Genomic DNA, 21129 nt, shown 5'->3' with positions numbered 1-21129 from the left:
GGGGGCTGCTCCCGGTCCCTGCCGGCCGCCGAGGCCGAGCGGTGCCAACCGGCGGTGAGGGGCGGCCACGGCAGCGGGCCCGGCGGGCCCGGGGAGGGAGGGGGCCGTGCTCGGGCGCTCGGCGCAGGCAGCGCCCCGGCCGCCTTCGCCTCCGCCGGGGGGCGGCCCCGCGCCGCCGCCGGGCCTCGCCGCCATCTTGGCCGCTGCCCCGGGAGCGGGACGGGCCGTGCCGGGCCGGGGGAGGTACGTGGGGCGCGGGGGTCCGGGCCGTGAGGGAGTGGGGCGGCGCGGCCCTTGCTCGGGGGGACGGGATACTCGCCAGGCGGGAGCTGCCCGTGCCCGGTCCCGGCCACGCTGGTTGGCCAGAGTGGGGCAGGGGCGACATCCCCGCCAGCGGCGGTACGGGGAGGCTGCTCCGCAAATCCGAGACTTTCCGTTTTACCCGCCTCCGTTTCCGTTGTTCGGTGCCGTTTAAATACAAAATCGTTGCCCTGTTTGAATAAACTCCCCCCTCCCCACGTTGTTCTGGGCTCTGGCGAAGGTGAGGAACCGCCCGGCGGAGAGTGAGGAGGGTCGGGTCAGAGCCCCGTACCGGCGGCTCTGCGTCGCTCACGCTCCAAGATGAGGCGCAGGGATGAGGGGGATTGTGCACCGGGAGGGCATTTATTGTGATTCTCAGGGCAGACAGCACAGGGCCTGCGGGAGGGGCGATGCGGGAGCCGCCGTTCGCGGCAGAGCCCGCAGCAACGCCAGGCCGGGAGGGGCAGGGCGGGCGGTGGAGCGACGCCGGCTCACCTGGGTCGATCTTCAGCAGCATTGTTGCAGCCATGGTGTTCCTACTCGTGGTATACTTGCTTAATTAGCAAGGGGCCCTGTGAGTGCAGATCTGCATAATATGCTCTGGGAATCAACCCATTATCATCCACCACTATGCAGTGCACATCCTTCTGCCATGTTCAATACCCAGCGGTAACTGAATGGAGGTTGCCACTTCTTCTCTTTTGTTTCAGGTCAAATCTGCTTTGAATTAGTAATGCACTTACCATCTTTTCAGTCTGATGAACGATTCGTACCCATTAAGTGTTAATCAAACCGAAGGAATAGCATCACCATTCAGTGCAGTTTTTCTATTACCAACCAGGCAAAAAAATCATACTTGAATAATGAAAATTTGTGTTCATAGCAGGCAGACTGCCGTATGGGAGAGGAAAAGGTATTTTGCAAGAAAAGCAAAACCAAAGTCAATTACTTCTGCAAGAGGTAAAATGATGGAAACAATGTTTTACAAAAGAACTGACTATACCAACCATGAGAATGATTCTGCTGTGGCTGTTCCCAGCAGGTTTGAATCATACATAGCTTCTCATTTATTTGTTACAGAAAAGAAGAAGAAGAAGAAATATCTGAATGATGTTTCCCTGGAAAAAATGTCTTGGAACATTAATGTGCTGTGTTGGGTGCTAACTCAAAAACACAAGCAAACTTGGTTTTTTGGGGAAAGAAACAAGGGACAAACAGATTCTTTACTGCCTGTGTACACATATCTGAAAATGCCTTGGAAATGGCAAATCAAGCATTAAGAATACTCCATGTCTTCTCATGTTTGGTTTTGCTGGTTTTATTCACAAATTAAATTTTCTGTTGTGCAAGACAGCTATGCACCAAGTGCCAGTTATTCTCTCATATAAAGATCTTACATGAAGAATCTTTAGTAGAAACCTTGTCATGAGGATTCAGAAAAGAGAAATTGAAGTCCTTGAGGAAGAGAAGTCTGAACAGCAGGAGACAAGTAGTAGCTGTACTTGATGTCTGTAATAATGGAAAGAAACCAAATTAAAATTTGTTTAAAATGTTACATTCATTCCTCTTATTTCCCTTTAGTTTTTCCTCAACTTACAGCTTCACATATAAATTTTAAAAAATTAATACAGAGAAGATAAGTTAGATCTTTTATGCTTATTGAACATAATGTATGAAAGGCAACCTTTTAACAGGAGCTTCTTCGAATAAGACAGTATTCATGAGACTGATTCATACAGGGGGAAAGAATCAGAGTGCTGCTTTGCTCTCTCTTCTTGGAGGAGAAGGAAGGTACAAGTGGTTAGTGCCTTCTTTCTGCCCTCTGTGTTTGGACTGGTTGTGGCAGAGGGCACACACGTTAGAAAGAGCTGTCATGTCCAGCAGAGTTCCAGTGGGTACTTGCTGGCTCTGATGGAGTATTTCAGTAGTGCATGGCTCTCTGGCACTGTGCTTGTCCTTCCTGGAACCTTGGGTGCCTCTTCAAATAGAGCCTGTGAAAGAGAGTAGTATAAAGCTGGTAGCACTGTTGCTCCGGCCTGTCAAACTTACTGGAGGAGTGAATTGAGAGAGCATGATGGAAAACATCTTCACGAAGAACTACTGAGTTGGGGCTTTTATATCCTATGATTGAATCCTGCTGCCTTGTCCATTCAGAGTTCCTCAGCTGGAATATGAGCCTAATTATCAGTCTTTCCTGAAAATACCATGGACAGTAAATAAGTGACATGATACTCACTTTATCTGTGTCCATTTGGCCCTCTGTCTATGCAGTACAGCTTTCAGAGAGTGAATTAAGTCACCCCTTAGTAGTCCTAAAGCTACTGATTCAGATGTAAGTTGTGTTCGAAATGTTCCACCTCCATGTAAAAATGTAGTTTTAGCAATGAATTTTTAATTGCTTTGGTGTGGGTTTTTTTCTAAGAAACTCTTGCTTTTCCAGCTTTTACAGCAAAGCTTTCTATTCTTGCAGGTCCCAAAGGGAACTGCAGTTATTCAGAATCTAATATTGTTCAATTATTCGGGATCTAATATTGTTCTGTTGACAAGAGATGGAACTCTCTTGCCAGCAATTAGAAGATTTATACTGGAACTGAATTGAACAGAGGCACCATGCAAGTGTATTATTGGAAAGCTCATTAGACAGTAGATGAAATGATGCACAAATTCTCATGCAGGCTGTAATCGGTACTGGTAAAAGCACAGAGGAAGTTGCAAATTTTGTTATGGATACCAAACATTGATTTAAGACAACTTCAGAGTATTCTCAGAGGACTACTTCCTTTTAAAAACAATTACAGAAAGTTACTAACAGTGTTTTAAATGAGAGCAAAGATAAATAAATGTATACTGAACATCTGGGAAGCAAAACATTTAGTCTTTAACAGGAATGATCTTGCTGATAAAATATGTTTCTGAGTAGTTGTACAGACACATGTACTTCATGGTGTTGACCAGATACGAAGTTTTGCTTGGCTAACAGAGGGGGCCAATAGGCAGTTCTTAAGAAAGGTTGCAAAAATGTTTTTACTTTGATGTGCAGATACCTAAACCATGAGCATCTTATATGTAAAAAGATTCATGATACTTGAGCAGCATCATTAAGACACACAAACAATAATAGGAGCATTAAAAAACCTGTGAAATTACAGAACATTCATGTTTTAGTGAACCTGAGACTTCCAGATTTATCAGCTTGAAGCACAGCTCCTAATGATGTGTCAGGTTGGTCCAGCCAATTATACAATATTTCAGAGCTGCCATGTTATCTGTCTTGAAAGTGCTGTTCAGGTGTTTAATGGGACTTCTATTTATTAGGTTTGCTGGTTTGAAAGCCAGTGAATGGGGTTGGGGAGGTCAGAAACACATTTGTGGCACATTTTGAATTTATAGGAAAAAGCTGAACTTCTGACTAGTGGATTGTGACAAAAGTACTAGCTTTACAATAGAAACAGAACTGCCTATTTTAGCTTATTTCTCCAGATTACTTTAAGCATTTGATTACTTTCCATTCACTTGTCACTAGAAGTTCATTTCCACAAATACATAACAGAGACTCAGACAGTCTACCCCCACTCATCCTTCCACTCTTTACAGCAGCTATGCCAAATTCAGGGAACATGGAAGTTGTGGAATACTTCCCCAGTGATGGTCCTGTTTGGAGCTATTTCCAGTAATTAGTACTAGCTCTAAAGGGCATTGCAGAGGTCAGTGATAAATTCCTCACTTCCTGGTTTCAGAGCTTTGGATGTAACTCAGCTCAGCTTTACGGAAAAGCAGCTGTTAACAGTATTTCTGCATTAATTACATTTTAGAGTACTTAATTGTAGCTAAGGACAAGCATGTGCAATCAGTCTTTTTTCCCATGCTCGCAGCCTCTCTCTCTTGCCAATGAGCTCTGCTTTTGTCTTGTGAGCCTGCTGTGACTTTAGTCCAGATGTTTCCGTGCCAAGAATTTGAAAATCAGTAACGTTGCAAATCCAGATTTAGTCAAAAGAAAAGTTAGAGACATGGAAACAGCACATTGAAGGCGTCTTAGTTAAAATATGTTTTTCTTCTGTGTGGACTTCAGATTCTGGTAGGATGGGAATGACTTGAGAAGAATCACATGGAGTTTTACATGTCAGAGCAAGGATGGGAAGTCTGTGAGAAGAAGCTGCAAAACTGTAGGGCTGCTTGTTGTTGCAGAGCCTGTAAGATGCCTTTCAGTCAGGCAGTAACATGAAAGGCTGTCAGCCTTCTGAAAGTAAGCTTGAACAGTTTGCTTTGGCCTAGATGCAAATAATGATCCATGTACACCTTCAGTCTGCTCTTAGGTAGGCCTAAAAGCAGAGAGATGGGAGGCATGTCCTTTTCAAATAGTCCTAGAAACACCTTCAGTACCTTACATAGAGTGGTTTTATGCTGACATCTCAAAGGGGTAGAAGAATCTCATGATTCAGGAATTCTGGTGATGTACTTTTGCTACTGTTTTTTTAAACTTGGGAACTTTGTTTCAAGACCTTTACCCTCGAAGTGCTGCAGCTCTTAACACAATTTGCTGTTGGCCACAAATAGTGACCTGCTGGTGTGAGGAATTAATGTTACTCAATTGATTTCTAATGTTGAGCATTTGTCAGTCTTTTTTCCTTTTCAAGTCTAATGTTCTGATGAGACAAGAAGGTAAGGCACTGAGAAATTAATTCAGGGATCTCTACATATCTGCAATGAAATCTGGCACTCAAAAATAGAGTAACAGGGAAATCTTCAGTATTTGGAGCAATGTAAGTAATTTTTGTTAAATAATAGTTTACATATCTTGTATTGATATTTTTATAGTGTTACCAGTTCTAAGATATTCAACATGAAATCCATCTTTAATCAGCTGGTGCCAATTGCTTGACAGTGCATGGGATAAATCAAATTACTTAGTCTTGTGTGTAATAGACTGATGTCCCCACTGCTATAAGAGCTTCTTTATTCTAGTCAGCACTGGGAAGTGTACCAACTGAGCTGTCCCTTGACTGACAAGGCAGGGCTTCTGCCTCTGGGGCTGCCTGCTCTGCACTTAGGCTGCAAGGAGAGAGCTTCAGTTTTCCAGAGCACTTCAAATTAGCAGCAAATTAGCATACTGCTAAAAGTTGTGAAGGAAGAGAGACGTGAGAGGATTTGAAGGGAAGTCTTAGACTAGAAGCAGAATATGTATCATGGGAAATCCTGTAATCCCTATCTTCCTACTCAGAAACTAGGCTGCTAGGCAGTTAGGTGGGATTTTACTGCTCAGTTTCCACAGGTACTACAAAGCTGTCATCTGCCAAGCATGGTCCCCTGGATCAGTTTGCTACTCCGGTTCACCACAAGGCCACACAAACACTCCTGTGAACACAGCTGGTACCTAGGCAGCTTGGGGCAGATGAGTGAAGAAGGGCAGTGGCCCAGTGCTACCTCCCTTTCTGGCTACCCACACCCTCCCTTGATTGCATATCAAATCATGGTCTAATATTCTAAGTGGAACTTAGGGCAAAAGGAGGGGCCCTGGTTTTACAGTCATTTGGTGCACCAGGACCTTGCTGTGATTGTGTGGTCTGCTGCACAGACCACACAATCTGTGCTTGTTAAAAGTATATTGTGACAAATGCGTTCATTTCTGATCTGTAGATGAATAGAATCTGGATGAATGTTAACAGAGGCACAACTGCTGGGGCTTACAAACACTCTGTCACATGTCTGATACACTTTGTCAGAGTATCATTGGAAGTGGCCTGTGGTCTAACATAGTTCCTCCAGAGCAGGCTGTGGATCGGCTCCTCTGGAAGTGGAATCTTACTAGTGCTGCTTGTGCTGGACTCCCTGATGCAGCTTTATGTGCATTTAATAGGAAATGGGTCTTATATTTGTTAACAGATAAGCCATTGTATCCATTTAAAAATGTACAGAGATCTGATCTAAGCTTTATAGCTGAGCACCTTCATATGTGTGGGCAGCCATGGTGTTGAACAATACTGACATTCAGTGCTTGATTATACTTGCCTCCGTTGTGTGACTATCCAGGAGATTTTGGAAGGCTTTAATGTTCAGCGCTGGCTAAATTCAGAACATGTTTACTTGAACTGGATTAAAGCAATTGTGTTGAGTCTCCTTTATAAAAATGCTGTGCTCACAGAATAAAATTGTCTGGTTTTTTTAACAAACTAAATTAGAGATTAATTTGGTCCAGGAGAGAGATAGTAGAAACATGCAGTAACACTTTGTAGCTTTGTTTCCTTTCCCACTTTTAAGCAAATTTGCAATCACAGGTTCTAAAAGAGCTTCCTTTTGCATTCCATATTGGCTTACATGAATTTTTTTGTCCACCTTTTGACTAGTGGTCTTTTTTTGTCTGCCACCAAAGACAGCATGCTCTTGGCAGGAGGTATCTGAGACCTGGCAAGGCCCCAGTGAAGATGAGCACATTGGTGTCACACTTGTGAAGGAGCAGCTGGAGTTTAGAATTTGAAAAGCTGAATCTTGGCTCTCTTCCCACATCTGCTGACTTAGGTGGAGGGAAATAGCATACTGACAACCTTACTGAGCTGTCCTTTTCACAGTCTTTGGTGAGCTTTGGAAGACATACTTTTGTTTCGTCAAAATCTAGAGGGCCACACCATTTTTCATTGTTAGAAGTGTATTGGTAGATGAGTTAGTACTCGGGGTAGTTTAGATTCAGACACAGCAACTCAAGCTCACTCTGGGTAGAGCTAAGTGCTTATTCCAGTAGTTTGGAATGAGATTTAGTCCTAGTGTTTGGACTCCTTAAAATCCCTGTGGGACTGGGTCATGTACATCTAGATGCTTCCGTGCTATCTTCACATTAGTGTGCCAGAGTTGACAGCGAAGGAGCAAATTTTATCTGCCTTTTATGACAAGATCCTGGCCAAACATGGTAAAATTAATGAAAACTATGATAGGTTTTTTGTAGGTGTGTTTGACTTCTCTTGGACATGCAGAGTTGATGGTGGTCTTCCTATTTCAAGGTGTGAACACCCAGTAATTGTCTGGTCTCTTTCCAGTCATGGTTGAATTCCTCCAAAGGCTTTCAATTCTGGATCTCCATTGCTATCATCTGCCCATTTCCACAACCTGCCCTGTGCCAGCTCTAGCACTCTCTGGCAGTGTAATAATTTGCATTAGGAAGCTGATCTGACCAGCAGCTCCTTTTGCTGGGTCAATTTCTGGCTGAACCATTTTCCTAATGTAGATAATTGCAGAGCCACAGACCTACTCAAATCAATACCTGAGAGGCAAAAGGGAACAACAGACAGTGCCAGGGGCAGCTTCTTCAGCTACAGATTAATTTATGCTTGATATTGAATACCAGGTTAACTTCACCTTGAGAAGCTGCTGTTGGGATTACAGTTTGGTTTGTTTTCCAGGCCCAAGTTTTAACTGGAACTTATTTTTGTAAGAGGATCATTACGCTGCAGGTTAGCCAAAGCATTGTATCTGTCTCATGTAAAGGCTGAAGAGATAAACTGAAGTGTGCTAGCATTTGTCTCCTCTGTAGATGCAGAGATAATAGTCTATTCATTTTATCAACAACTTAGTTCACTTTCTCATTAGAAGTTGAGAAATAGACTAGGAGTTATGTTTTTAATAGACAGATAAGCTTCTTGTACCATGAATAAAATGAAGGATCAGTGGCTGAGGCATATTATTTGTAAATGTTTAAAGAGATAAGAAAAAAGTTACATTCCTTACCTGCAGTTCATACTCCCCTTTTACATTAGTGAGTTTTTAAGTGACAAACGTTTTATGTAAACATATTCCATGCATGCCAAGCACATTTGAGGCAATTTCATTCATTAAATCAGATTTAAATGGCTAGTTTTATGTACTTTTAATGAATTCCAACCCTTTACCCAAGTGCAGCTTGGCATAGATTGTAAGACTAATCTGCCAGCAAATAAAAAGCACTTTTCTAGTTCAGCAACTGAAAGCTGACAAGCAAAGAGCTGTATCTTTAAGATAGAGCAATTCTAAGTTATGTGTGTAACTGCCAGGCCAACTGCACTGCCATAGGAAACTTTATGTATGAGTTACTCTTACACGTTGGCAAATGCGTTTGAGCGAGTGCCAGCTCATGAGAGTCAGCTTTTCTTTAAGAAATAAATTGCAAATACCAGATAGGGATGAAAGTGGAAGACAAGGGTGCTTGCTTCTTGCTTGCATTCTGATATACCTTAGCAATTTAATCCAGTGGCAAGTAGTTTTTGGTGGAACATTCTTCTAAATAAAGAAAATAGAATTCAAAGAAAAGCAACAAAGTAGATATTTTTCCTAAATTCACACTGCATGTTAATAAAGAATAACCATTGTAAGGGAATCTGGGATAAGAAATGTCGATCCACATATCCTTTTGTTTAACTTCTTTTAATGTGTTTCCAACAGAAAATGATCCACAGCCTGTTTCTTATAAACTGTTCTGGTGATATATTCTTGGAGAAGCACTGGAAGAGCGTTGTGAGCCAATCTGTGTGCGATTATTTCTTTGAAGCTCAGGAGAAAGCAATCGATGTTGAGAATGTGCCTCCTGTCATCTCAACTCCACATCACTACCTCATCAGCATCTACCGGGATAAAATCTTCTTTGTGTCTGTCATACAGACAGAAGTGCCACCACTCTTTGTAATTGAATTTCTGCACCGAGTAGCAGATACTTTCCAGGTCTGTCACCATTAAATGATTTTAAAATTCAGTGTCTGAAGGGGGCCTACAGGGAAGCCAGAGAGGGACTCTTCATCAGGAACTATAGTGATAGGATAAGGAGAAATGAGTACAAACTGAAAGAGGGGAAATTTAGGCTAGATATTAGGAAAAAATTCTATACTGTGAGGATGGTAAAATATTGAATGGAACAGGTTGCCCAGGGAGGTTGTGGATGAGCCAACCCTGGCAGTGGTCGGGGCCAGGTTGTATGGGGCTTTGAGCAACCTGTCCATGCCCATGGCAGTGGTGGTTGGGACCACCCCTTAACATTCTGTGATTCTATGATTCTAAAATAACTTCAAGGGATTTTTAATATAAACTTCTTCTAGAGACAGGTAGTAGTCATCTTCTGTTGGTGACTTTTCCATCTGCAATTTTTAAGTCAAGCACAGGTTTATAGAGTACAAAGGAAAAAAAGGTTTATTTTGTGCACTCACAGACACTAGAACCCAAATCCCACTTTGTAAATGCTGGGATTTTTTCTGTAAGCTTTTGTACAGTTCATGTTATGTAGATGTCAGGCAGCATGCACTCTGTAGTGAGGAAAGGGCTGCAAAGCTTGAGTCACTTCTCAAACAATTTCACAAATATTGTATATAAAGAAAACTCTGTGAAGATTGAGCATTGCCAAAAGACAGTAGCTTTATTTTAGAAGAGTCTTGTAGCTGAAGATGTGTTAATGTTCACAAGTGGAAGGACCTTTGTGACATAAATAGTAGTACATCAGATTACATTAATTTCACTGTTCATGCTTGTATTTATTTTCAATTAGATTATAAGTATAACCTTATACTACATGATGCCATTAGACTATAGAAATAGCTAGTCAGTTTAGGCACTAAAGTGGCCTCATATATTGGAGGGTTTCTCTAAGAAGAAAAAACCAAACAAACTTCCTTTCGCAAAGCATTCTAACAGGAATAAAAATCCTCTCTTTTGTAATCTCTGAATTTGTTTAGGATTACTTCGGCGAATGTTCTGAGACCGCAATTAAGGACAATGTAGTAATTGTGTATGAACTTCTAGAAGAAATGCTAGACAATGGCTTTCCACTGGCAACAGAATCTAACATACTGAAGGAGCTGATTAAGCCTCCCACAATTTTGCGCTCTGTTGTCAACTCCATCACAGGTATGAAAATACATCATTTCAGCAGTGACGGCTGCTTAAAAGTAAAGCCTATCATTCCTCATAGCTAAAAAATAATATATTGGTGAATCTGTAAGGTGAGGGCACTGTCCTGCTGCTTCTCATAAATAGGGGTTGAATAAAAGCAACTCCCTCCTTATTTGCAGTTTACACCTGGCCCCTTTGCTGTCCTCGGTGGCACTGTCTCGTTCAGCCACAGCTGCTGAAGTCCCTCAGGAACAGCAGCTCCTAGCACAGTCAGGGCATACTGGAGACAGGTGCTCTGGGATTGGGACCAGAGCTAACTCCAAGCTTTGAATAACTTAGGGGCATTGGAGAAGGTTAAGCATTTTATAAGGAATCCTTATAGGAAGATATATAATAGATACCTAATAAATCCTTGCTGTCCTCATCCTCCACTCTGCCCCCAATACCAATCAGCAATCAGCACATGGATTCATATGGATTTGATTTCGGAACTGATTTCAGGCTGTTGTAAATGGGTCTGTCTTGCAGTGATAAAGCCAAATGTCTGTCAGCTGAGCTGGTGGAATCTGTTTGTCTGGCAAGCGGGTGCAAGGGAGGTGAGCCATGAGGTGTCACATGGGGGCAGAGAGATGCGAGACGGTCGCCTGGACATTGTGTTAGAGAAGGGGAGTAGTTGGGCTGCAGGGCCACACACGTAGTACTCAGAGGAGCTGGTCTTTAATGTAGTAGATATGGTTTAATCTTTGAGTATAAATCTCATCAGTTTTAATTTCTGTTATTTGGAGTTTGATTAGGTTTTTTAAAATGTGGGTTTGGATGCTAGTATTTACACTTATGAAAAATGTGACATTAATGGACTAGATGGACCTCTGTAAGAAGAATTAAGACTACTGAAGCCAAGGGTTGCAGCATCAAATCCTCTTGTTTTATCTAAAGCCTTATTAAAATTCCCTAGGAGCCTAAAGCGCCTGCCCAAGGCAGCCTGCATCTTGTCACTCTCAACAGCTCAGTGCTGAGCAGGTGGAAACAGCAGCCCGAGAGCTCTCCTACCTACCTGGCCTGGCAGCAGTGCTGCACCCTGCAAGGCTGCTGAGGGACAGACACAGCAACTGCTCCTCTTCAGAGATACAATGGGAGTGAAGAAAAGGCTGTAACTCCTCCCCCCTGAGTTATAGTACATACAGGGGTGGACTTCAGGAAGGGTTTTTTTTCAGTAACTACTTCTACTAGCTCAAACGAGTTAAAACTTGTTTTCTGCCTGCCAGGATAGGGCAGGTTTTGTAGAAATGATACCTGCTGGCCACCAACTTCTCAGTGAAGCTGATTCACATGGCAGGACATGCTACCACGTTCTTTGTGCTAAAGGGCACAAGCCAGCATGAGCTGTGACCCTATCCCAAGACCTACTTCTAGCAGAGGGAGTTGTTTCCACTGTGCTGGGATTGTGGCATCAGTCACCTAAGCCTCAGAAGTGATAAGATTTTTTTTTTCCCCTTTTTAGAGCATCATCAATTTACTTTATAACTAGGTAGCTCAGGAAGCCCTTTTCTCATGCTGGATGGCACTGGGAACCAGGAGCCAAGGGTGAGAGCAAGGCAGGCAGGGACAGTGGCATCATTCATTGGTCAGGAGCCCACAAGTTGAGGCAACAGGTCAGGGACAGGATCAGATGATAACAGGTCATCTACAGCTCAGTGACTGCCAGTAACATCCACCAGAATGGACAGCTCAAGCCAGAAAGTCCAATCTGGGCCAGGGTCTGGATCGATTTGACACATGGCCAGGCAGAGACATGGCTGTCAGGTTGATGCAGGGTAGCTCAGATGGGTACCAAGGGTGAGACCCTCAGCCTAACACCATCTCCAAGCAAAGACTGTGGGAGGCCTCCCCAAGGCTTCTTACATCTTTCTTGCTAATGACTTTTACCTATTATTCAGCCCTGAAGTTATACTGCTAAAACTCATAGGAGAAGGGGGAAGCAGGCTTAAGGCCCTCACAGGGAGCTGTCATGTCTTTAATTAGTGATGAAATCCTTCACAATATCTAGCCCCACATCTACTCCCACTCAAACCTCCTGCTGACTTGAGCATTGTATTTTGCTGTGCAAAATGTAGTCTGAAAGCTGTTAAGTCTGGGCACATGGCCCCAGTGCCTTAACGTCACCTCACGAATAATGTTGTAGGGGTTCAGGTTCTAGCCTACAGTTCTTGGGGGCAAGCCTTACCTTGATTTTTAATTTTGGCAGTTGAAACATTCCTTTTGTAATTAATTGTTGATTTTGAGTTCCTTTTCATTTTTAAGGCAGTAGTAATGTGGGAGACACACTTCCCACTGGACAGTTGTCCAACATTCCTTGGCGCAGAGCAGGGGTAAAATACACAAACAACGAAGCCTATTTTGATGTCATTGAAGAAATTGATGCGATTATAGACAAATCAGGTAAGACGCCCTACAAACTAATATTTGTTTCTTAAGTGTGTTTGCATATAGCTAATGATGTTTAGAGAGGATACAATCCAGCTGTCTTATTTTTTGCATGTTTTATGTACATGAATCTATATCTTAGGTAGAAATATTCAATTTAAAATTATGTGCCTAAATGTATTTCTTCAGTTTATCTTAAAACAGCAACATGCCCTGGGCTGCTTCAAGAACATTCACAAGAAGCATGTTTTCTGTTTGTATATATCTCCCATCATTCCTGCCAACAACGTACTGTAGTCCTTGAAGGCCCTCAAGTGAGCAAGACAGAATCTTTCATTAGCTTTCTTCTGACAGCAAGATAAACTTGGTGCAAAATAGCTGGACAGTATTGTTTTCCTTACATTTAAACTGGAGCCAGATATTATGAAGCATAATAATACTCCTTTCTTTTCTGTGAATGAAACATACAATTTTCAAATACAAAAGTCTTTTTTCTGAGATTAACTGGGAGGAGGAACCTGATAACTTCTGTGCCAAGAAAAAGAAAAAAACTATGCAAAAAGAGAACTGCAAAGCTGTGGGCAGGAACCTGCTGTTTTGTTCAGTATTGGGACCAGCAGTTAGCAAGGCTGAAAACTGCAGGACACCCTTTTGTGGTGGTATGGGGCAGGGAGCAAACCTCTCATCATTTCATTCAGTGCTGCTGTTGTAGCAGCGTCAGTGTTGGTTTGGTTCTGTACACCAACAAATGCTTTGGCCGCTGTTTAAGTGGGTAGTCATAAATAGCTGTTGTGCAGCTCTTACTCTCCCCATCTTGAAGCTAAAAGAAGGTGGCCCTTTTAGGGCCCTTATAGAATATGCTGATGACTGTGTAACTGTCCAAGCTCATTAGGATTCCCAGGAGTGTGAGTGCTTAGTCTGAGAAGGTACAATCAAGACCATGGTGTGTTTTTATGTGTATTTCAGACCAAATCAGTGTGCACCAAGTGTTTAATTTCCTACTGAGGATCTGCTGCAGTAGTCATAGCTACTCTTTTCTGCTCTGATCCTTTGGGGACCAGCAATGCAAGAGCCTTTCTTTATAGCCTTCACTAGGACTAAGAAGTAGATAAGGTTGCTCCACTAAAATAGGGAAGTTACCTTGTTTCATAGAGATATGGTTGACTGCTTTAAGCTGGAACAGGATTCCTTCTTTTAAAACTAAGTAGAAAGTCACCATTTCTCCTTCCCCGGATGAGCTAGTTTCTACCTATCTTCTAAAATTACCTTTGCATGTGGAGCTAATTAATTAGTCCAGAGTCCTGCTTATGTCTTTCTGTACTTAGGAGGTATTTCAGGAAATGAGCATTTCCTGGGTAAAATGCTTGGTATTCTTGCTTTGGGGGTTGGGGTCTTTTGCTACAGATTTATTTAATATCAAGATGAATATTTAATTTCATTATTTAACAGCCTTTATTTGTGAAAGCCAAGGTTAGCTGGAGCTTTATAGCACCAATTTACTGCATTTTGGTATTGACTATTTCGATGTGTTTCAACTTCCCTGCACCACTACACAACTTGCTAGTTTTCTGGAGACTGGGAACAGACGTGAAAGAAAAGATTCAGAGCTGGTGTGTCACAAAATTCTTATTTGCTTTTTGCTGGCAACCAGTTCAAGCACAAGTCCTGTGTATCAGCTGGTATAAGTATAATTTAGCCAATTTGGGACAGGCTGTTTGCTCTGGCTCATGTATTTTAGCAAGCTGCCCAGGACACAGGTAACTGGAATGACCTTCCCTAGCTGGGCTTGGCATGTTGTTGAGTGTTGTGCAAATGTCACCTGTGCCCTCTAGCTGCACTTCACCACATCTGTTAGGCCTTTCATAATAATGTTAAGTCAAGTATCTTGTTTTTCCCTGCAGGTTCCACAGTCTTTGCAGAAATCCAAGGCGTTATTGATTCGTGTATTAAGCTCTCAGGAATGCCAGATCTTTCTCTGTCTTTCATGGTAAATTCAGCCTATGTTTGGGAATCTTAATTGCTCAGGATTTATTTTTCTTAGTGATCAGAGTTAAACAATTTCAAGAGCACTATCACTATTTCATGTGTTACACATATGAAAAGTAACAAGTTTTGCATTATATTGTAGCAGTTGCATTGTTCAGTAGTTGGAATGGCTTTTGTCTGTGCATAAAAATACCCTCACAGGAGCTGCTGTACCCAGTCAGATCAGAAATCCATCTAGCTCAGTACCATGTCTCTGATACTGGCTACTCAGAGTCTAAGAAATAGGAGTTGGGTGTAGTTCAGTAGCTAGCTCAAACTGCTGGTACTTGGTGAGATGTCACTTACCATTTTGCCACTCCTTCCAGAACCCACGGCTGCTGGATGATGTCAGCTTCCATCCGTGTATTCGGTTCAAACGCTGGGAGTCTGAGAGAGTCCTTTCGTTTATTCCTCCCGATGGCAATTTCAGATTGATCTCCTACCGTGTCAGTTCCCAGAAGTACGTTTCCATTGCAGACACACTGCTTCTCCAGCTGCACCACCTGCTGCTTTCCACCTGAGTGACAGCACATTCCTCCTGGTTAAGGGGGGAATTTGCATTGTTCTAAAATGCATGTGCTCAGGTTTTGTCTCATCTATCCCCACTAAGAGAAGAAAACCATTTTTCAGTGACCTGCAGATACTCAGCAATAATTTTTAAGTGGAATAAATCACATATGACAGCAATATAGGGCTATTCATTCCTAGTAATCATTGTTGGTGCTAGATGCTTTGTGGGTGAGTCTCTGTGTACATGGAGGACTCTGAGCTTCATGAAGAGCAAAAATAAAAGCAAATAAAACAAAAGAAGTCTAACTGCAGATAGCTGCAAACTAAAGCTTGATCTGACTAGTGGCTCTTCTGAGATTTGGCTCAGTGAGATTACTTTAAAAAAAAAGCAGGTGAAGGAAGAGAGAATAGGACAAGATATTTGGAAGAAAATAAAGAAATTTTTTTTCCCTGTGATTCTCTGCTAATAAAATCACTTCAGTAATGATGCTGAAGAGCAGAGTATCACTTCACTTGTCACTTCTGAAACAAACTGGTTCTAACTTGAACACCTACCAGAAACACAAGAACTATTTATGAGAAAGTGCTTTAATTTCTCAAGTAGAGAAGTAGCCAGGATGCATTCAGCTACTGTCTTCTCTTTTCAGCTTGGTGGCAATTCCTGTATATGTGAAGCACATGATCAGTTTTAAGGAAAATACATCTTCAGGAAGATTTGATGTTACCATTGGACCAAAACAGAATATGGGGAAAACAGTAGAAGGAGTTGTCATGACAGTTCACATGCCAAAGGCCGTACTTAACATGAACCTCACTGCTACACAAGGCAGCTATACATTTGACCCAGTTACTAAAGTAAGTCTTACGTTTTTATTTATTTAAATATTGAAGATGGCATTACAACAAGTCACCCATATTGCAGCACACTGGAGCAGTGTTCCACACTTAGCAGAAAACTCTGTTCAGCATATTTATATATAAAAATTTAACTTTAAAATTTGCTTTTTCAAACTTAGATGCACACCAGTTGTGATTTCTGACTTTGTCAGTATCCTTTTCCTTCACTTCCTCTCTTTTCACCCTGCTCTTTCACCCACTAATATTTTTCCTTAGTGGATGCAGCAGTATTTTGCTGATAGTTTCAGCCATTATAGATTTTGCAATCTATCTTATGAAAACATATTTATCTGAATAAAATGCACCAGCCTTGAAAACAGGTAGCCAGAAAAACTGGGAGCAGGAGATGAGAAAAGAATTTCTTCCAAAAGATCTGCCTAAAGGCACACAGGAGGATAAAGTGTTTGAAAAAACGTATTTTGGGCTCCTGCTTTCTTGCCTCTGAGTTGGGGTTTGAGACATAAATTTCCTAAAGCTCCTGAAGCCTTTTAGTACCCAGAAGCCATTTTGCTGAAAAGCAGTTTGAGCCAAACCATTCTGCTGGCTCTAATACCCTGCTCTTTCTGCTGCCCTTGGAATATAACAGTCAGCAATTGATTAAAACTGTTAGGGAAAGCTCTCCAAGAAGCATTTTGTTTCAAAAACAATAGACCTTGATCTTTTTAAAAGAAAAAGACTGACAAAAACACTTAAGGTGTGCTTTCCTCTCTGCAGAAATAAATTTAACTGTGTTTTTGTCAAGAGCTGGGCTAACAAGGTAGATTGAAACTGCAAAAATCTGTAGAAGCAGAGAGAACTGAGGTTTTTCTGCATGTATCAGTTTATGATAAGAACAAACCAACCACCTCTTGTGGGTGAGTAAAGTGCCTGCTTGGTTCCACTTTCTCCAGAGTGTTAGAATCAATGGCAAACAAGTGAGCCTTAAGAAAATCTGTCTGAGACATCTCCTTTGGTCCAGGGCCTTGCTCCTACCCTCCTCATTCTCGTGTTTAAGTTTCTATGATCTTTGTGCTGGTTTCTGTCTTGGCTTCATGGATCCAGCTGACCCAAACTGACATCAGGGTCAAGCATCCTTAGCAAAGGGAACAAGATCTTCTCAGTGCACAGACCCACAAAGGAACACTGACAGGGTGAGAAAAAGACCCCATACCTGAAAGAGCCCTCTCACAGCCAGTCAGGTAATTCTCAGGGCTACCAGGCTACTGTCTGTACCCAGCCTGCAAACTAAAACTGGACATGAACTTGACCTCAGAGGTTGTTTCCTAGAATGCTATTACTGCTATTCTCTCCTTCCTAACAAGGTGCTAACGTGGGATGTGGGGAAAATTACCCCTCAAAAGCTACCAAACCTGAAGGGTATAGTGAATCTGCAGTCTGGAGCCCCCAAGCCAGAGGAGAACCCAAGTCTAAACATCCAGTTTAAGATACAACAGCTTGCAATTTCAGGTGAGTGGCAGGGTGTTACATGAAATTGGTGTTGGCAGAATGAGTTGTAGTAGGAAATGAATTGGGAAACTGTTAATCATTTAATTGGAGATGCAGATTTGAAGTCAGCTTGGTCCAAAATTACAAAGTCTGATTTACCCAAACCTGACAGTTACCCTTGCTGGAAGATTCCTTTGATGGGAATTGTGAATTCCCAATTGTTTTGCTCAAGAAAGACTGTGAGAAGTACACAGAAGAATGGATTTTTCTTTTTTGACTACTGCATTAAACATGCAATGTATCTGTTTAGTGAAGATCAATGGATGATGATTTAGTGTGCTGCTCCTGAATTCCTTTAGCCTCCTATCACTAAAGCTCTTTCTAGTGGTCATAAACTTACATTAATTTTGGAGAACGCCCTTCTTACTCTTTCCTTCTGGAGCTGGTTAGATTTTCATCTTTAAAACAATCTGCAAGTAAAAGCAGAATGAAGTCTATAGCGTAAGTGCAAAAGTAAATTTAAAGCAGACAAGGCCTCAGTGTGCAAACGCTTAAATCATGTGAGCTGTCCGTGTGTAAAATGCTTCTCCGAGCAAGCTTTGCAGGATTAAGGCTCTAACAGTGCAAGGACTCACATTTGGAGAGGAGTAGGAGGAGCAGGAAGATGACTGCAGGCAGTTGATGAGAGTTGGTGGTAGTACCTTTCTGGACAGGGACCAGGCTATGGTCTTTTTGGGTCCTAGACTACTTGAGTAGGTAACACTTAGTTCTTGTATAAGAACAGAATCCTGCAGTTACCTCTAAACTGGTTTTAATCTAGCAAGACAGAGTTGGTCCAGCACCTGGATGCCAAAGATAATGGACCTGTGAGAAAGCATGGAACAACCTGAAACCATAGGCAATTAATAGCTACTGGTCTTCCTCAGGGAATAGTAGAGGGATTTCTGGTTCTTGCAATTACGACTGGGAGTGAAAAGAATTCTGAAACTTGTCCTTTGCTTCATCTCCATGATGGACAATGAGTGCAGTGTACAGGAGCTGTGGAAGATACTCGTTTGTTCCATAGTTCATCTCTTGGAAGGAGGATATTGGCATATGGTGTAGAAGAAAAACAAGGTGTTGCCCTGCCAAGACAGCTATGATTAGGTGACAAGAATGTTCTCATCTGCCACTTCAAACCAGATGAACTTGTGAAAGAAAGGAAAATGAGCTTCCTTACCAATCCTAATGTGCTTCAAGACAGCCGGATTTCTAATCAGACTGCTGTGATTCCTGTCCTAGTATTCTGCTTTTAACTTTGTACTTGTCTCTGTCTTTTTTCAGGACTGAAAGTGAATCGCCTAGACATGTATGGAGAAAAATACAAGCCTTTTAAAGGTGTCAAATATATTACAAAAGCAGGAAAATTCCAAGTCAGGACATGAGAAAATGCTGAGGAAATTCCCCTTAAAAAAACTTGACTGCTTAGTGACTTATGTTGATTAGGTGCCCATTAATTTATAGACACTGATTAGTTTGGGATCAAAGTATTTGTGCACAGCAGCTCTTAAAATGAAAGCATAGCTTAGTTTTTCTTAATATGGCTTTAAAGTAAGGTATTTTTTTTCTATTACACTTCCACTCTTTTTTTACTGAATTGTTGTGCTGGTGAATAGTTGGATATGGGCAACCCACAAAATGTTGCAAACACTACACTGCCAGTCAGATACCAAAGCCCTGAGGTCAAGCACATTCTGAAGGCCCTACAGGTCACTGGAAAAGTCTTCTGGTGGCATGTTTTGCTGCTGCAGCCGCCTGCAAAGAAAGCTCAGTTCCACCCACAGCCAGCTGCAAGCTGCATTCCACAAAGCAGCATGTAATCCCTTCAGAAACAGAGAGCAGCAGTGAGAGGGGCAGGGGTCCCCCGGGGGCCTGGGACATTGCAAGTGTCACTCCTGAAAAAGCTTCTGATGAAGTAAAAAATAATTTCTGTGTTGTTTACAAGAAATCGCCTTTCTTAAGAAGCATTTGCCTTAATCAGCTTTCATTTTCTGCCATCTGCAGATGAGCTGATAAAAATAACATCCTGCATTAAATCTGGGAGGTGATTGTTGCTTCAGTAATCCACTTTCTTTCCATTCAATCTCATCATCCCCATCATTTTTTTTAAGAATACAGTTGCAGAGAGTAAGATCTATTTTTTATGTGAAGCCTTTGCTTTTAGATGTTCCACTTGTTTGAAGTGGATGCCACCAGATCTGCGCAGTGTGTACCTTCAAGAGTAGCTTTTTAGATAGCACAATAGAAGTGTCAAGTGTATTTAATGGTTGTGTGCTTTAATGTTCTGAAATAAAGGGAACTCTACTGCAAATACGTCTCATCTTATGAAATGTTCATGCTCTTGTAAACGATTCATGATGCTCTTAAGCAGAAGGCACCTGATACACAATTAAACAATGACTATTTGCTACCTCTCTACTGAACTTGCTCACTGTGCACTGCTTAGAGTCTAAAAAGGCTGGTAGGAGCATGACAGGTAATGTCCCTTTCATATTTTATTTTTAAATGCAGGACAACTACTTATTTAGGATACTTCAAAGATTCAGCAGTCAGAGCAAAGCTGACTGAACTTCTTGTTACACACCAACAAAAACATCTTTCTAAACCAAAACATACTCCACAGCAGCTATCAGGTTCCAAACCATGCATTTGATCAGTAAGGGTGGGATACTGGAGACCCTTTATTTCTCTAACCTGTTTGGCTTACAAATTGATAAGTAGGTACTAACTTTGCTTCAGAAGAAGAGTAAGAACTAAAATAATTTAGTAGTCAAAATTTCAAATACTAGGACAAAAAATGATTCAGTCTGGAAAGAGGAGGAGAAATCCATCCAAACGCTGGCAGCAAGTCAGTAAGAAAGAAATGAGCATACACTCTCTGTTTGTAACTTTGCATCTAGTAAGATCTTCCATTTGTGTAGACACAACCCTGGTTATTAAAAGCTACCAACTTTCTAGTCTGCCTTTTTCAACTGAAGAAACATCCATCAATTCAATACTCATCCTACAGTTCTGCTCTGCGTTTCAGCAAATGGCATCATCCTTCAGTTACTGTAACTGTGGAAGAAATCTTGTCTTCAGAGGTAACTGGTAACATCCCAAGCTGCAGTCTGAGCAGCTGGAGCTGCTCTCTGCATTAGCAGCCTGGAAATGCTGCACCGTGGCCTTTCAGAGCTGACACCCTGAGCTAGGACATAAAGAAGTGTCAGAGCTCCAGCCCCGAGGCCAGCACTGCCTGCCGCGTGTGACAGAACAAGCCCCGCCTGCCCGCGGGACCTCGGGCACCAGGGAAGGTGGCGCAAAAGCTGTTAGGGGGAAAGCCTGGAACCATTCTTCCCAGCTCATCACCAGAACTCACCAGAAATCAAGAATTGCACTCACCTGGTAGGAAACCAGCCTGGCCATGGAGATGTGTTTTGTCAAGGACATGGTTGTATTCTAAGGCCAATACCTTTACTTGTACATGTGCTGGTTCCTGCTCTATCTCCAAACACAGGAAGTTCAACTGCAGAAGGGGGCCTGTGTTCCTGTTCTGTTTAAAAAAAAAAAAATTACCAGCACCTCTATGAAGAGTAGAGCTTAGGGAATCACAGGAAATCGTTGGCAAGGAGTTGCACTGCCAAGTTTTGATCTCCCCTTCTCCACGTGTCCAGCTCTGGGAGTGCTGACAAA

At 42.1% G+C, this 21129-nt stretch overlaps 1 protein-coding gene across 1 annotated transcript; it reads left to right on the top strand.

Moving 5' to 3' along the window:
* The first annotated feature begins 140 nt into the window (after positions 1–140).
* On the top strand, positions 141–19768 carry AP3M1 (adaptor related protein complex 3 subunit mu 1). The gene is made up of 9 exons (XM_048311029.1): positions 141–243; positions 8704–8979; positions 9981–10152; positions 12439–12576; positions 14463–14548; positions 14913–15046; positions 15744–15951; positions 17295–17439; positions 18742–19768. The coding sequence occupies exons 2-9, from the start codon at positions 8707–8709 to the stop codon at positions 18840–18842; spliced, it is 1257 nt and encodes a 418-aa protein (XP_048166986.1). The 5' UTR covers positions 141–243; positions 8704–8706; the 3' UTR covers positions 18843–19768.
* Positions 19769–21129: the final 1361 nt, after the last annotated feature.

The sequence above is a fragment of the Corvus hawaiiensis genome, chromosome 8 (assembly GCF_020740725.1).
Source record: "Corvus hawaiiensis isolate bCorHaw1 chromosome 8, bCorHaw1.pri.cur, whole genome shotgun sequence".
In the NCBI taxonomy this organism is placed as follows: Eukaryota; Metazoa; Chordata; class Aves; order Passeriformes; family Corvidae; genus Corvus; species Corvus hawaiiensis.
Note: the sequence above shows the minus strand (reverse complement) of the source record. Positions and strands in the feature narration are given on the sequence as shown.

What these genes read in the sequence shown, in the direction of transcription:
- AP3M1 (XM_048311029.1), top strand. Translation starts at nt 8,707, where the DNA reads ATGATCCACAGCCTGTTTCTTATAAACTGTTCTGGTGATATATTCTTG. An exon ending in TGTTGTCAACTCCATCACAG is followed by an intron (nt 10,153 to 12,438) that starts GTATGAAAATAC and finishes TTCATTTTTAAG; the next exon opens with GCAGTAGTAATGTGGGAGAC. An exon ending in ACAACAGCTTGCAATTTCAG is followed by an intron (nt 17,440 to 18,741) that starts GTGAGTGGCAGG and finishes GTCTTTTTTCAG; the next exon opens with GACTGAAAGTGAATCGCCTA.